The 17,013-nt window shown below is 35.6% G+C and overlaps 1 protein-coding gene across 1 annotated transcript in view; it reads left to right on the top strand.

The window, feature by feature from the left end:
* TENM3 (teneurin transmembrane protein 3) overlaps window positions 1-16,683 on the top strand; it is a 189,061-nt gene extending 172,378 nt beyond the window's left edge. Inside the window, exons 21-26 of the mRNA XM_063310483.1 lie at window positions 1,275-1,450; window positions 2,008-2,243; window positions 6,828-7,124; window positions 8,881-10,492; window positions 12,360-12,490; window positions 15,078-16,683. Coding sequence (XP_063166553.1) covers window positions 1,275-1,450; window positions 2,008-2,243; window positions 6,828-7,124; window positions 8,881-10,492; window positions 12,360-12,490; window positions 15,078-15,833 — 3,208 coding nt within the window. The 3' untranslated portion in view covers window positions 15,834-16,683. The remainder of the gene's footprint in view (window positions 1-1,274; window positions 1,451-2,007; window positions 2,244-6,827; window positions 7,125-8,880; window positions 10,493-12,359; window positions 12,491-15,077) is intronic.
* Window positions 16,684-17,013: the final 330 nt, after the last annotated feature.

Below are 17,013 nucleotides of genomic sequence, written 5' to 3'. Positions count from 1 at the left end.
TTCCTAAGCTATATAAAAGAATGAAATAACAATTTCTTCATAGACCCTGACCCCCAAAATAAGTACGTGCCTGATAACAGCTTGCCTATCCTCTTTGTTTTTTAACCTCTGTATTTATATAAGGCTAGCTTTACTTAAGTATTCTATTTAGGACAAAGAATTAATTACTTGAAGAGCACTGCAGACCGAAGTGGGAGCTTTTCCCAATACACAGACTTAAATGATGCAAAACCTTAACCGCCAAAAATTGTCTTGCACCAGAGGTTTTGGGGGGGGGGAGCCCTGCTCTAATTTGCAAATGATCAGACTTATCTTAAGTAAATTCGTTAGAAATGTTATTAGATGCTATGAAAATAAAAGCATGAAATTATACACAAAAGAAGGTGATCAGTTCCACGACATAGTCTTGTTTCCTTTATTACTGGATTTCAAGATACGCATATTACTGCTTTATGTAAGTTACACACAAAAAAGGAGATTTATTAATATCAATCTGGTTCTAAGAATACTGAGTACAAAATTCATTCAGAAAAGACAGACAGATAGATAGATAGATAGATATGGTACTATGGCAGACATACCATGAGGGAAAACAAGATTAAACAAACAGTGAACAGGAGCATTCTATACTGAAATATTTTGTTACAAGTCCCACTTGTTCCTTTTATATTAATAATTTTACTTTTTCCATTCAATTTTTCTCAGTGTATGTATCACAATAGCACTACAATATTAGTGTTCCTAGTACAGCTTATCATTGTAGTATTAAGAATGTGATGCTGTCAGGAATGTACATGAACAAGGTTCACTCTCTTCATAGAAAGATTAGGCCCATGCTAAATTAAAAAAACAACAAAAAACCTCAAGAACACCATTTGTATAAGAGTGAACTAAATCTACCCTAATTATAGAAGGTGAATTTGGAACATGAAGCAATTTATCCCTACTAAATATATTCCTTTTAAAATAGCAAATTAGATTGCAGTAGGATTTGGTAACACTTCGAAGAGTCATATGCAGTACTAGAGAACCATTGATTCTTTCTTCCACCTAGGGTTCTGTATATTAAAAAAGCTTTCAGTAACTTCAAGGCTTGTTTAAACTCTTCATTTCTTCATTGTGCATAATTCAGGCGCAAAACCCAAAAATGCCTCAACAGTGTTACCAGCAGAGATTTCCAGTTTAGTTTAATCAGTGAGTAAAAACAATTTGGTCTTGCTTCTGATGGATGGATGGATTTATTTGTTTGTTTGTTTGTTTGTTTATTATTTTAGCTATGACAGTGAAGGCAGATTGACCAATGTCACATTTCCAACTGGAGTGGTCACTAACCTACACGGAGAAATGGAAAGGGCCATTACTGTCGACATTGAATCATCTAGCAGAGAAGATGATGTCAGCATCACTTCAAACCTATCCTCAATTGATTCGTTCTATACAATGGTCCAAGGTACATCAACAATATTTCTTAGAGAAAACTGAATTGAAGCAAAAAAAAAATTACGTTTATTACAACTTGTGATTAAGAATAGCCTGAAGGTTAGCTGTATTTAGTATAGGTATAGGGTTAAAGCCTTAATCTTCTATACTAAACATACCTATTTAGAAGAAAATTCCACTGACTTCAGTAGGACTTATGCTACAACCCTATGCTGTGTCTTTAACTTTTATGACTACACTTTCTTTGGTTTTGGATGCAATCTGCAAGTGAAGCTTCAAAAAAATATTTAGTCACATTGATTAAAAACCTTCATATACATTCCATTTCTGAAATGAACCTGAAGATGCATATAGATGTAAAAGATAATGCTTCTTACAGTATATATTTGGCATACATTGGAATGTGGATCAAGAAGTCAGCTCAGTAGTAAATCTGAAAGTTCATACACCAAATTAAAATATTCAGTTGCATTAAAAAAAAGCATTTGTTGGCTTGGTTTCTGTTATGAATACTTAGTGTGAAAAGTCATGGTTTAGGAATACATATTTGTGTTGATTTCATTTCAGACCAGTTAAGAAATAGCTACCAGATTGGATATGATGGGTCTCTCAGAATCATCTATGCCAGTGGCCTGGATACACACTACCAAACAGAGCCACATGTTTTAGCAGGTACAGCCAATCCAACTGTAGCAAAAAGAAATATGACCCTTCCAGGAGAAAATGGACAGAATTTAGTGGAGTGGAGATTTCGAAAAGAACAAGCACAAGGCAAAGTCAATGTGTTTGGCCGAAAGCTCAGAGTAAGTGACATTTCTAATGCATTTTTAGTTTTAAGATGAATAGTACAGAAGACATAGTGACAGCTTTCAGTGCTTCAAATGTACTTTTTTTTTCTTGTAGCAAGTCTTTTGAGACCAAAAAGATAAAAGGGAAATGGAATAGTCCTTGCTAATATAATTTGAAGTTAGGTAATGCCTCAGAAGGGAGTATCTTCATTCAGCTGCTTATATTGCTTTCCATATTTGTTCATAGGACTTGTTACCCTCAGTTAGTTTTACTACATTAATTACCATTACATACTAAATATGCAATCTTTCCTATGCAATCCTATGTTTTTCTGCAGATACAGAAATGATCATTTTAGATGAGACTCATTAACAGTGTTTTAGGTTAATTTTAAACATTAAGCCATAGCCATCTACTGTATGGTTTCTTTTTTAAAAAAGGAAGTTTATAATCCTGGGTATGTTTCATTTCACTGAATGTATGTCCTAATTGGTGAAATGCAGGCTATAGTATATTGATTTGTAAGTGTGGTGGATTTCAGTGCTGCTGCTAGTTCTCAGGGAGGAGGGAGCGCATTCCAGGGAGATAAGAGAACTCTCAGTAGTCCAGGGTCTGTTGGTGGGAAAGCAAAGAGACTCAAGGTGGCCTTGCCCAAGAGTCTCTCAGGGTATTTGTGCTTGTGTTAGTTAGAGTAGCTTTAGTCTGGCAAGATTCTGTCTATATGGTGGGAACAATAAAGAACTAGAGTTGGAAGACACTGACTCAGCATGGTTCTTGGCCTGGTTTTGACAGTTGGTATCTAAATTAGAGATACTAGCTTTCATACAAAAGTGCCAGCATGCTTGGGGAAAAAATGGTTTTTAGTTGTGCTTGTAGCATACTATCTGAAATCTCCAGTGTGCAAAAACTAACCACACTGTCCCTACTGTTAGCAGGGGATCCTGCATATGGCATAGGTGTGATTAAGACTGGTAACCTAACCAACACTTTTCATGAGTCTCTATTTCACTAAAATGTGCTATGGAAAAACCTCAGTTTACCAAAGCCATGATGGGCAGCAGAGGTCAATATCCATGAGTCCACCTGGTGACAACCATGGCACATGGAAGAGTGCAACCTGGAACCTAAAAAGTGTAAATGGAAAAGGCATGAATTAAGAAATGAAATGAAATGAAGACTGATGTTTTGTATGCCTGTGAAATTAAGAATGGAATGGTATTGATAAATACAAGTATGGAAGTGACTTTTTTAATTAATAAAAAGGCTTTAAAATATACAGAAAGTATGAATTGATGTCATGTCAGTTGTTGAGGTTGTTTGAAAGTAAAATTCATAGGTTGGTGATAATTACATATTACTTTCCAGTGAATGGCAATCAGAGATAAGGTTTGGGGAAATTGTTCAACATACTGAATGAATTCTGTTAGGTGATGGTGTCATGAATAGATAGTAGGAAAAAGACAACGGAGTACGGAAAAAATGTTTAGGCCATTTGGACATCAAAGGATGAATGAGTTTTCTGAGCATCCATTTACAAAAAGGTTTGTTTGTTTTCAGTATGTCATTGAAGCATAATACGCAGGGGAAGTGAATGACTCAAAAAGCATGACTGATATGGTTGTTTATTATTAAAGATTGAGGCATTAGTGAAGGATATAGGGGAGATGAGAAGTTCTGAATGTGGAGCAGACCATTATTCGATAGTATCAAAAGTAAATCAAGGAAAAAAAGGCATGGAAGAAAGGAATTAAAGGTATGAATGTAAGTATATGACTACAGGAGGAGAATGTATGAGGTGAATGAAAAACTGGCAGAAGATGAATTAATCTCCCAACAGAATGAATGGAAGTGAATATAAGGAAAGAGGATTTGGAGGTTGCCTGGAATTCATTGAAAATTTCGTTAAAAGAGTATCACAGAAATGTGGGGGTTATTCTAATGGAAAGTATAAAAAAGACTGCTTTATGAGAGAACAGTCCCTGCAAATAATGATGCTGAGAGTAAGTTAATGTGTACAGAGAGAAAAAGATAGTTGCAAAGAATGTAACCAGAGACAGCAAGGAATGATTAGTATGTTTTGGAAGTAAGTAAAAAAAGACTCAACAAGAAGGAGAATGAATGGAGTTAAAAGTGATGAACTTAAATGAAGGAATGCCAGAAGGGATGTTTTAGAGAGTTGTATATAGTGATATACTGAAGAGTGCAATTAAAACAGTGCTACAAATGGTTTCTTTTTTTATAATAACTTTATTAAAAACAGTGGCATTGTGTGGGCAGGGGGTAAAAACGTCAACATCCTCTTCTTAATCTGTGGTTCAAGCATGGATTTGAATCACAGTAACATTGATTGGCTTTGTGTACCTTGTTGAAAGTTTACTAAAATGGGAAAGAATAGTGAAATTTTAAGATATGCAAATCCTGATAGAAAGGAAATACATGGTATGTATTCTTTTGCAAGTAATGAATGTGTATTGAAAGAAATGTAAATGTGTATAAGTATGTACTTCTACCCATTTTGATAAGGAGAAATTAAAAATTGGGTAGGTCAGGAGAAACATAAAAATAAGTTGAATGCAGTGAGAATGGGGTATTTAAATAAATCTGTGGTAAAACAAAAAGAGGTAGGGTCAAGAATTAATGAGCGTCAAATAAATGTGAATACAAAAGTCAGTGACCAGTACAAAGGTGAGATGGTTTGGTCAGAGAGGGAAATTGGGTGAGGATCAAACTATGAAAAATATACCTGAAGGAAGAATGAATGGGTCGAGAGCAACAGGAAGGCTGAGAAAATTGTGACTGGATAGAGTTGATGCAATCTTGAAAAAAGGGACAAGTTGGGAGAACAAAAGGCAATGTGAGAAGCGATGAACAAATGTGGTAGAAGCATTAGTGGCTTGTATGGAGAGCTATAGTGAATGGTTTGGTGTAAACTAGATTTAGGTATATTTCCTTCTCCTATCTTTTGCCTATTTCTTATCTTACACCTTTTATTTACTATTTCTTACTCCTTTTCTGCACCCTTTCCAGAAAAGCATACATTTGTACAATGCATATGTGCTTAGAAAACTTTCAAAAATGTTTCTTACAAAACAGGATGATGAAAAGAAATACACTGTAAACAATTCTTATTGACCCTCATTTTTGAATACTTGAGTCAAATTACAGTTGCCTAGAGGATTATTGAAAAAGACTTTGAACAGTGGGACCCCAATTTGGCATAGATGTTTCTTTCTGCATTCAGATAATTAAAGACCAGAAATCCACTGCCCTTGTTAAAATGCTTTCCTTTAAAAACATCTGGAATATAATCAGAAAACTTTGGACCCTTTATTTATATTGCCCAACAGAAATCATTCATTATATCTCTGGACTACCTAACAAAGTAAATATTTTAGTTTACAGATCCTACCATCTCCTGAAGTTTCCAGAACTAATAACATTGAATCATTTATCCATTTTTCAATAGATTTCTGTTTTCTAAATGTAGCAGATGTCTTTACAGGATTTTAACATGGTAAAACCTGACACTAAAGTGAAAGAAAAGCAAAGATCAAACAGAAAGTAAAATAGTGAATAGAAGTGAAGTGAAGTGAATATACAAGCTTATTCTTCTGTCTTTTTTGTAAGAAAATATTAAGATTTTTTGTACAAAGAGGAAGGATTAATTTTCACCGCTTCTTGTTGCAATAGGTTACAGAAACTTATCTGACTTCCTGGTGCTAATCATATATATTTGTAAATGACCTCTACTGATTTAGTATAATTTACCATTCTTTAATAAGTCAAGTTTTTTTTAATATGGAGATTTCATTCACAAAACACAAATCCCAAACTGGGCATGCAGAAATTGGTGAGACAATTCTATAGTCCTTGGCCATTAGATCAAAATGATAAAGTTCTTTTTTATTTATGAAAGTCTGAATAATTTATGTCTGTTTAAAGAATATTAGTTTTCTCAGAGTTTAAACACTTCTTTCTGGCTACAAGCAATACAGCTCAGTTGATCCATTGGCCAGAGAATTTATTCCACAAAATTCTTCATATTATATTCTATATACATATAATACACCTTATAAAATTAGAAAGTAAGTAAGCATTCAAAATTTCTTACCTATAGAATAAGCTAATTTCATTATGTGAAATAACTGTCAGTATCTAAGTTTGATGATCAATTTGAAAAGCAATTATTACATTTCATCAGCCTATTCGTTGGCCTTTGATTTTGATTTTTCATTATTATCATTATAGTGATAATTCTGCTATATCCTCTGTAAATCTTGCTGAATATTATAAAAGTTATCAATGTATATATTGTTGAATTATAGTAGCATTTAACTAAATTCTATCAGCATTAATTGAAAACATTTTGAATAAATGTCAGTACATCTTTATTTAATGAAACCTTTTAAAATGGCACTCTAATCCCTGACTGTTATACTAAGAAGCTGCTAAATTAATTTACTGACAAAGAAAATCAATCATTGTAAATGATCTTTAAACAATGGTATTCAAACAATGGCTGATTTTATAAAGAAATAATAAGCAGCTCATGCCCAAACAAAATTATTTATTTTGTTGTCTTATTTGTTTCATTAAAGGTTAATGGTAGGAACCTCCTTTCAGTTGACTTTGATCGGACTTCAAAGACAGAGAAGATTTATGATGATCACCGTAAATTTCTGTTGAGGATTGCCTATGATACATCAGGACATCCTACCCTCTGGTTCCCAAGCAGCAAGCTTATGGCTGTCAATGTTACCTATTCATCTACGGGTCAAATTGGTAGCATCCAACGAGGCACCACTAGTGAAAAAGTAGATTATGATGGACAGGGAAGGATTGTATCTAGAGTATTTGCTGATGGTAAAACATGGAGTTACACATATCTTGAAAAGGTACTCTACTAGCAATTGGTATGTCAGTTTGCAGTTCAGTTAGAGAATTATTGCTGCATAGAATTTTAAAAATACATTGCTGCATGAGATTCAGTTTTAGACAGGAAAGAAGGTGTGTGTGTGTGTTTGTGTGTGTGTACTTTCCTCCAAGAGCTTACAGTAACATATATGGTTTTTATGGTTTATTCCCCCAGTCTGTTGTATCTTTACAACAACCCTGTGAAGTAGGCTAGTCTGACCAATAATGATTGATCCTAGCCATCCAGTAAATTCTCTAACTGTGGGTATTTGAACCCAGATCTCTTTGGTCCTAGCCCACATCCTCACTCTTGCACTACATTTAAGGAAAATCCATCCCAGAAAACTGATTGAGATATGTGTAAGATAAATCTGATTTACTGGTATTTACTAGCTAGTTGCCTGTGGGTACAACTTCATGAAATTTAATTATGTCATTGAAATAACTGGGAATGAATTATACATTTCTGGGATTTCAGTGAGATTGAAACACGCTCAGGTATACCAGTATCAATATATTTGGGTATACTGAGTGATTCTTACTTACGAGCAGTCATATTAAGTTAACAGCCTTAGCTTTCTCAATATTGTGATGAGTATCTTTTATTTAATATCCTATTTTTTCAAATGAAGTTACTCTTAAGAGTGTCTGTTAATACAAATAAAAATACTAAAATTTAAAATTCACAGTAATAAAAACAAGAATCAGTCGTAACTTATCCAGTCTAAATCTGAAAAGGGAATCTAAAAATCTGGAAAACTTTTTTTTTTTACTTGGCACCAAGGACAGTGTATTCAGTATCAAGTCAACCCTTTGAGCAGAGTTCTAAAATGCAGCATAAATGTAGTAAGTTAAACAATAATTTCTCTTTGTGCATCTCTCTTACATACATACACATACACACACAAACACAAACACACACTCTAATGTGTTTTCCTCACATAGGTCTGGCAAAGTTTGTCATTTATGTTCTTGGCACAGAGTTAGGATTTTTTGCCCAAAATGCAGTATGGTATTATACCAGTGCTGCATACTTAATTACATACTTCCTAGCATAGCAATACTGAACAAAGTATAAGAAGTCTTTTATCATCATTTAGCTTGATGTCCTTTAGGGGGACAGAGCAGATTTGCCTTAGGTGGAAACAGCCTCCAACAGTGACAGATGCTGAGAGTTTTATATATCTTCATGTGAATAATATAAAATAACAGTGGTAGTGATGTGTAATGCCAAAGCTTTAAAAAAGGAATCATTTGGTGACTAATTAGCTCTGCAAAATTTGATGTAAATAACAAGCCAATTGCTTCGCCCATCTGACAAATAGATATAAAAGAGGAGGTTCAGGGATCTTCAGGCTAGTAAAATTCTCACTAAATTATCTCTAATTACAGGAGTGAAATTGTCTCCTCCATATGTTGTTCCCTTCTTGAGTTGCTGGCTTAAGACAGCCTCACTTTTGTTGGTATTAAACATGACTTATCCCAGTCCATTGACAATCTGCTGTTTGGCTGTGAGTGCTTGATAAAAGGATGACTCAGTCACAACAAGAGCACATTAGGAATCTGGAGTGACTCATTATAGATCCTCTAACAATTAAGTATCCAAATGAATTAGGCAATTACCAATATGTAAGGTCAAGGATTACTCAATTTAAATGATGATGATTTAGTCAAAAACAGTGTTGCTATTTTACCAATAGTTTTGGCACTTGATTAAACTCTATTTTCTCTTTTCAGTCAATGGTTCTCTTACTGCATAGCCAACGGCAGTATATCTTTGAATATGACTTGCTGGATCGGCTTTCTGCAATAACCATGCCCAGTGTAGCTCGCCACACTATGCAGACTATCCGTTCTATCGGCTACTATCGTAACATCTATAATCCTCCAGAGAGTAATGCCTCTGTCATCATGGACTACAATGAAGAAGGACAGCTGTTACAAACTGCTTTCTTGGGCACAAGCCGAAGAGTCTTATTCAAATACCGAAGGCAGACCAGGCTTTCTGAAATTCTGTATGATAGCACAAGAGTCAGTTTTACTTATGATGAGACAGCAGGAGTTCTGAAAACAGTAAACCTCCAGAGTGATGGCTTTATTTGCACCATTAGATACAGGCAAATTGGTCCATTGATTGACAGACAGATTTTCCGCTTTAGTGAAGATGGAATGGTAAATGCCCGATTTGACTACAGCTATGACAATAGCTTCAGAGTGACTAGCATGCAAGGTGTTATCAATGAAACTCCATTGCCTATTGATCTCTACCAGTTTGATGACATTTCTGGAAAAGTTGAGCAGTTTGGAAAATTTGGGGTTATATATTATGATATTAATCAGATAATTTCAACAGCTGTAATGACTTACACAAAACACTTCGATGCTCATGGTCGCATAAAGGAAATTCAGTATGAAATATTCCGATCTCTTATGTACTGGATTACAATTCAGTATGACAACATGGGCCGAGTAACTAAAAGAGAAATTAAAATAGGGCCATTTGCTAACACTACCAAGTACAGTTATGAATATGATGTTGATGGCCAGCTACAGACAGTTTATCTTAATGAGAAAATAATGTGGCGCTACAACTATGATTTGAATGGCAATCTCCACTTGTTGAATCCAAGTAATAGTGCTCGACTGACACCACTTCGATATGATCTGAGGGACAGAATCACTCGCCTTGGTGATGTTCAATACCGGTTAGATGAAGATGGATTCCTGCGACAGAGGGGTACTGAGATATTTGAATACAGCTCAAAGGGCCTCCTTACCAGAGTTTATAGCAAAGGCAGTGGGTGGACAGTGATATATCGTTATGATGGACTTGGAAGACGAGTTTCCAGTAAAACCAGCCTGGGACAGCATCTTCAATTTTTTTATGCAGATCTCACATATCCAACAAGGATAACTCATGTGTATAACCACTCAAGCTCTGAAATTACCTCTCTCTATTATGACTTGCAAGGACATTTATTTGCCATGGAGATTAGTAGCGGAGATGAGTTCTACATTGCCTCAGACAACACTGGCACACCACTGGCTGTTTTCAGTAGTAATGGTTTAATGCTTAAGCAGATTCAGTACACAGCATATGGCGAAATCTATTTTGATTCTAACCTTGATTTCCAGTTGGTGATAGGATTCCATGGAGGTCTTTATGACCCACTAACCAAACTCATTCATTTTGGTCAAAGAGATTATGACATATTGGCAGGCCGTTGGACTACACCCGACATTGAAATCTGGAAAAAAATAGGGACGGATCCAGCTCCTTTTAACCTATACATGTTTAGAAATAACAATCCAGCCAGCAGAATACATGATGTGAAAGATTATATCACAGGTAAATACATATATTTAATGAAGTACAATTCTGTGTTGTTTTTTATTAAATTACATTATATACTGTACATCACCTTGGAACTACAGCATCTGATAGCAATGTACTGTAAACTTAATAGGAGAAAGACTATATTTTAATAAGGTAAAATTGTGTGTGTGTTCTAGATTGCTTCACATAAATGAGAAGTACATACAGTTGTGTAAAATATATTTGTAGATAGGTATATCATTATCTTTATTTAGTCTATCTGAGCTGTTGTTTCTATAGAAGGTACTCAGAATGGTCGCTTTATTTCCTAGTAAGAATTTCACTTTAGCCCATGGGTAGACATAGACATAGTTAATAGAAAATTAGGCTAAGAATTATCAAAAATCCTTATAATAGACCTTGTTTCTTGTCTCTACAGAATATTTTATCTCTTAGAGGATTCAAAAGAAAATGAAGTTTTGATGTTTCCATTTGACTAACTGGTTACCATAGCAACAGTTTATAACCCTGCAAATTTATTATATACTGTGGGTACTATTATGCCAGATGGCAACTACATCTAGGAAACTTACTAGGATTTGTTACTTGCATGATAACATCTTGGATGTTTAAAAGGAAAGCTTTCCAAGCACTCGTCTATCAGTGGGAAAAGTAATGCACAAGCATGCCTTCTTGCTGTTTATGGCTGTGTGTTCATCTGTAGATTAAATAGTAGTGCTCTTTAATTTACATAGCATTTAATTTGCTATGCTTTCAAGTCCTTAACAGAGAGTCCTTAGACCAAGAAGTCTTGTATTTTAATGTTTAAGCATTTTTGTATTCCCCTCCCCCCCAAATTCATGATATGCTTGTATTCTGTTGATATATTTGGACACCATTGTATTCTTTTGCAATTTCCTTTCTTCCAAAGAAATGGATTCAGGTTAATTGTAAATTCAGTTGAAATATTAATGCCAGCTGCTCTCAGTATCTAAGAATAGTGCTTCCCTTTTCACAATGAATTATTAGCATAATTTATTTGCCTAATTATAATGCACATATGATCCTAGCATATACTAGAGAGAATCATGCCACCTATGCATTACTGCTTAATACATTTGCATTGCAGCAACAATAGGGACAGGTCACAGTTACACTGTGGAATTCCATTATTAACCATGTCAGAGGACCAAACTTATCCCAAATTAGGATCTTTAAGATCTTGCTAATTCACTGAAAAGATTTTTTTTTCTAAAAGATCTGTGTGTGTGTGTGTGTATGCAATAGTCATGATCATATATCCATAGCAGTATTTTCCCAAATGATCCCTGCTCTTCCTCATTGTCTTGCAATAGTTGAATTCATATGAAACTCAACCAAAAGTATTCCTGTTTTCTAGATAGATAAAATGTTGAAATTGGGATGTGAGGATCTATTGCCCCTGGTATGTTGATGAAGTTAATAACCTTATCTTCTCACAGAAAAATTATGTGGTGCAAATGGAATCACAGTGTGTGTCATTGTGACCAAAAGAATACATAGTACTTCAAATTATTCCGGATTGTATAGTGCATTGAAAAAATAGCTTCACTACATTTCTTTCTCTGGCTCATTAGTTGCGCATATATAATCTGAATCAAGCAATATAAACTGTGCAGACTCTGGAGATCCATCCACTCTTTCTAGTCCACAATGGATAATAATGGACTTCCATTTGTCAGAATGAGAACTACTTTTAAGCAAATAAGCTATAGTTCTGCCATGGATTTGCACCACCAAATATATTTTAAAGCTCAAAGCATTATCCAGTTTCATTCATTCAAATTCTTCTGCACTAAATTCAATCAAATATTGAGGGACACGTGATACTTTTCTCACTTACTTCATAATTGCTTTCTAGATGTTAACAGCTGGCTGGTGACATTTGGTTTTCATCTACATAATGCGATACCAGGTTTCCCTGTGCCTAAATTTGATTTAACTGAACCCTCCTATGAACTTGTGAAGAGTCAGCAATGGGATGATGTACCGGTAAGGAAAAAAAATGAAAATTAAACTGCAACAAAATTTAATAAAAGGTTCTGTTAGAGTATTGAAAAGTCCTTAGAGGCATACATTGAATTTTTTTTTTAAATGTACATTGTAGAGATGCCTCTTGGTACACTTTTGTCCCCAAACTATTCATATAACAGATGTTAATTCTGTAGGGAATTTTTTTGTCCATTTACCCAAGACTAGGTTTAAATTTTAACATATCCTAAACTGAGAGGGAGGAAATGATTAATCAATAAATAATAGTATTTTAAAATCCTTTTTGTTTAGAATTATAGCATTCCCAGTGGAAGCTATAAGGTTGGATTGATAGCAGCACCCTGCCTCCAGGCAAAAAGTGAAAAATGTAATAAAAAATAGAATGTGAAAGAAACAGAAGAACAGGTAATATAAATTATGCATACTGTTCAGCAGTACAATTTTACTTGTCTTTAATATTAACCATGTTTTATATGTTAAGATAAAATATTGAATATAAAATCACCCCAGGTACAATGTATTAAGTTATATAGAGCCCAAACTCTATAAAACTCCTTGTTTAAAAAAATATACTGCGAAACAGAAGAATAAAACTAAATCATTTACAAAACTCAGTGGAATGTAAAATAGAAAATATCTATTTAGGAAAATAGCAATTATAAACTTTATTCAGAAATCAAAAGGCCATGCACCGTCAAGTTCTCAGGTACCAGCAGCAAACAAGAAACCTTAAGCAGTCGCTAGCCCGTCAGGTTTATTCTGAAGGATCTCTGTGAGTTGCCAGGTTTTAAAATAAAGAGTCAAGACAGTTTCACATGTTACATAAATCAAGAAACATTGTGTATTTCAGCTTTCCAAGTGATGTTTTCACAGCAGTAATCTTAGTCATGCCATTATAAAAAGTATACCAGAGTAGGCTTTTCCTTCCTCTGCATGCAGAAACTAATGTAAGTGCTGAGAAGGATTCACACAGGGCCTTCCCCCACAATGGATATTAAATCTTGGGATGAGTTTCCTGATGTAGCCGCTGCTATCAGTATTTACTTAATACAGTTGAAGTGCTGATGTAAAAATGTTGTGGAGAAAACTGCATCTTGCTCCTTTTCTCCTTCTTGCTCACAGCCCTTTTCCTCCTCTCACAAGTTCACTCAGCTCTTGGTCAAGGTCAATATAGAAAAAATGTGACGATGAAATCACTGGAGGCCTTTTACCTCTCCCTTACCCACATCAGTGATCACAGTGCAGCCAAGATGACTGTTTCCCTGTTGAAGAATGCAAAGAGAGTGCAAAGAATGGAGGGAGGCAGACCCCCAAAGGCATTGTAACAGTGGACAGGAGAGATAAGGAGGGAATAAGCACAAAATGAAAGCATAAAAGAGGATATAAGAAAGGAATTGAGAAGAAAGGCAGATAGTACGTATCTTTATGCATCTTTAAAGCCTCTGAAAGTCTACCCAGCATTGAATGCAACTTTCATAGCTTAGGCTCATATAACAATTTAAAACTGAATTTCTATTGTGACATGAATATCCAAAAAGGAACCTTCACCTCCTGATAGAATATCTGGCCACATCCTGCCAAATTGAAAGCAAGACAAAAGTAGTGAATCTTGCAGCCTTTCCTAAAAGAAATTGAAGATGTGGAACTCTACACCAGTGGGAAAAATTATTTCACAGATCTGGGCAGCTACTGCAAAGCTGTTGAAAATGCAGTGTATTACTGTGGAATAGATTAGATAGAGAGATACTAGTGGCCCAAAGCTACTACCACATTTCACTGCTGCCCAAGGATACAGACACAGCTCTCCCATAGCAAAGTTTATCACAAGTTTTTGTACCTGGTACATCTTCTGTGCAATGACATGAAAGTTCAAAGAATTCAGGGGAGGAGCTTGTACTCCCTTTCTGGATAATGTTATAGCACAGGAAAAAATTACCCTTGGTAATAAATAGACAATATCAATTCAACTCAACCAATATATAAGCAAGCACATGACTCTTACGATAGGCCTTTGTTCATTTCTGTGATGAGGAAAGCACTGAAGGAAACCTCTAGAAAACTACTGATAGGAATACAGGTAATAATCTTTTGGGTAACTATTTGCGTTATAAGTGTGCATTGAAGATGTCTTTGTTTTTAATTCTTTGGCAAATCAGTTCATTACATTAGTCTTCCTATCTGGATGATGTTTTACTTCTGTACTATTTCATGGTGTGTTAATTAACATAATAAATACTGATATAAAAACTAGTGAAGCATAACAGTTCTCTAGGTACAATCTTTCAAATTTTATTTTGATTGGCTGGTTAATGATCACTATAAAGATTGATCGGTTGACTGAATTTTTTTTCAGAGTGATTCAGTGCTACTTTTTAAATTTCTTAGTCAAAAATGATAAAATATTGAACAATATCAAGCAATCTAAAACTTGTAAGACTGGAATCCAGTCTCTGAATTCAGTTAGCTGCAGCAGTGTCAATTGTGGCATATCATGTGTCAGCTGCAGGCACCATGCCAATAAATGTTTGACTGCTGAAATCTACAGACTAGAGAGAGTGTTTAAAAAAAAAACTGTTCTTGTTTTCAGCCAATTTCTGGAGTGCAGCAAGAAGTGGCAAGGCAAGCAAAGGCTTTCCTATCCCTAGGAAAGATGGCAGAAGTCCAGATCAGCAAGCGCAGACCTGGTGGTGAGAAATCCTGGTTGTGGTTTGCAACTGTGAAGTCTTTGATTGGGAAAGGAGTCATGCTTGCTGTCAATCAAGGCAAAGTGCAGACCAATGTGCTTAACATTGCAAATGAGGATTGTATCAAAGTGGCAGCTGTTCTGAACAGTGCATACTACCTGGAAAACCTGCATTTCACTGTTGAAGGGAAGGACACACATTATTTCATAAAAACCACCTCACCCGAGAGTGACCTGGGGACGCTGAGATTGACAAGTGGCCGAAAGGCGCTGGAGAATGGCATTAACGTCACAGTTTCCCAGTCCACCACCGTTGTGAATGGCAGGACTCGTAGGTTTGCCGATGTTGAGATGCAGTACGGCGCACTAGCACTTCACGTCCGCTATGGCATGACCCTTGATGAGGAGAAGGCACGGATATTAGAGCAGGCTCGGCAAAGGGCTCTTTCCAATGCCTGGGCCAGAGAACAGCAACGAGTGAGAGATGGAGAGGAGGGTGCCAGGCTATGGACAGAAGGGGAAAAGAGGCAACTTTTGAGTGCTGGAAAAGTTCAAGGATATGATGGGTACTATGTACTCTCCGTTGAGCAATACCCCGAATTAGCTGACAGTGCTAACAATATACAGTTTCTTAGGCAAAGTGAGATTGGAAAGAGGTAACACACTGGTTGAGTTTGGCTTGCCAAAGAGACGGACTCCGTGCCAGTGTCTTCTAAGAGGGGAGACCAAATTGTGTGCTGCATTACTACTTGAGCCTAAATGTACATCTTTGCTCAGATTTTTCTGTAGCACAATCTGAATGGACTCTACAACAAAGAAAGAGCCTTCCAGAAGAATGATAATATTAAAAAGAAAAACTGGAGTTGTTGTTTTTTTCTGAATGACCTTAAAGGTGATCTGCTTTAAAGAATATGTTTACATATGCATATCACTGCACTCAAGTTGGACTGAAAGTATTAAAAGAAAGATCTAAAGAGTTTCCAACTGGCTGCCTGTTCCAGTAACTAAGAAAGAAAGCGATACAGTGTTTCCAAATATTACTAAATTGTTGACTTTTGCTTACAAGATTTAGTCTCTTTTCTCCTCCTCTTCCTCCTCCTCCTCCTCCTCCTCCTCTCTCACTCTCTTCCTTTCTCTGCCTAGGATGTGGTATATAATCTCTGTTCATGTAAGAGGGGGGACAAAAACTCTTTGTGTGTGGACACCCCAATGGCTTTAAACAGTGCTGCTTTTTGAAAGGACGCTGGCACAAGCAATTTATGCTACAATCGAAATTTAGTAATGGATTTTATGGTGATAATGGGGTTTACCTTGGGAAAATGGCAAATAGAATTCTTGTCACAGAGAAGCAAAGGAAGCTTGATTTTTTTTGTAAATTATGTGAAACAAGTTGTTTATGGATTTTTATATGAATTACAATTTACTGTACATCAAATATTAGTCTCAGAGGAGTTAATTTATGTAAAGTGTTTAAAAAAAGTTTATACTTAAATAAAATAATAAAAATGTGCAGTGTGTGAATTTTTTAAAGGAATTGCACCTTTTATTATGTTATAGCTGTACAGTATAAAGAGTTATATTGTAGAGATATAACAGTGTATAACGAATGGACAGAAGCGTTAATATTTTTGTATTAACTTCAACATGGTGGATTTTTCCCTTCTGATCATTTCTGAGAAAAGAGGGAGGAATCACAGACTGGAAGGAAATGGGGTTGTTGCTCCTTTTCCCTTCTCTCTCTCTGCTGAGCCCCCTGGCCAGCGTGGTTCCATCAGTCACTGCTGGACAGAAGAACCATTTCACAAGACTCACTTGTTACCACAAAAGATTTTTGTAGGCT

Source organism: Candoia aspera, chromosome 8 (genome assembly GCF_035149785.1).
Source record: "Candoia aspera isolate rCanAsp1 chromosome 8, rCanAsp1.hap2, whole genome shotgun sequence".
Taxonomy (NCBI): domain Eukaryota; kingdom Metazoa; phylum Chordata; class Lepidosauria; order Squamata; family Boidae; genus Candoia; species Candoia aspera.
Note: the sequence above shows the minus strand (reverse complement) of the source record. Positions and strands in the feature narration are given on the sequence as shown.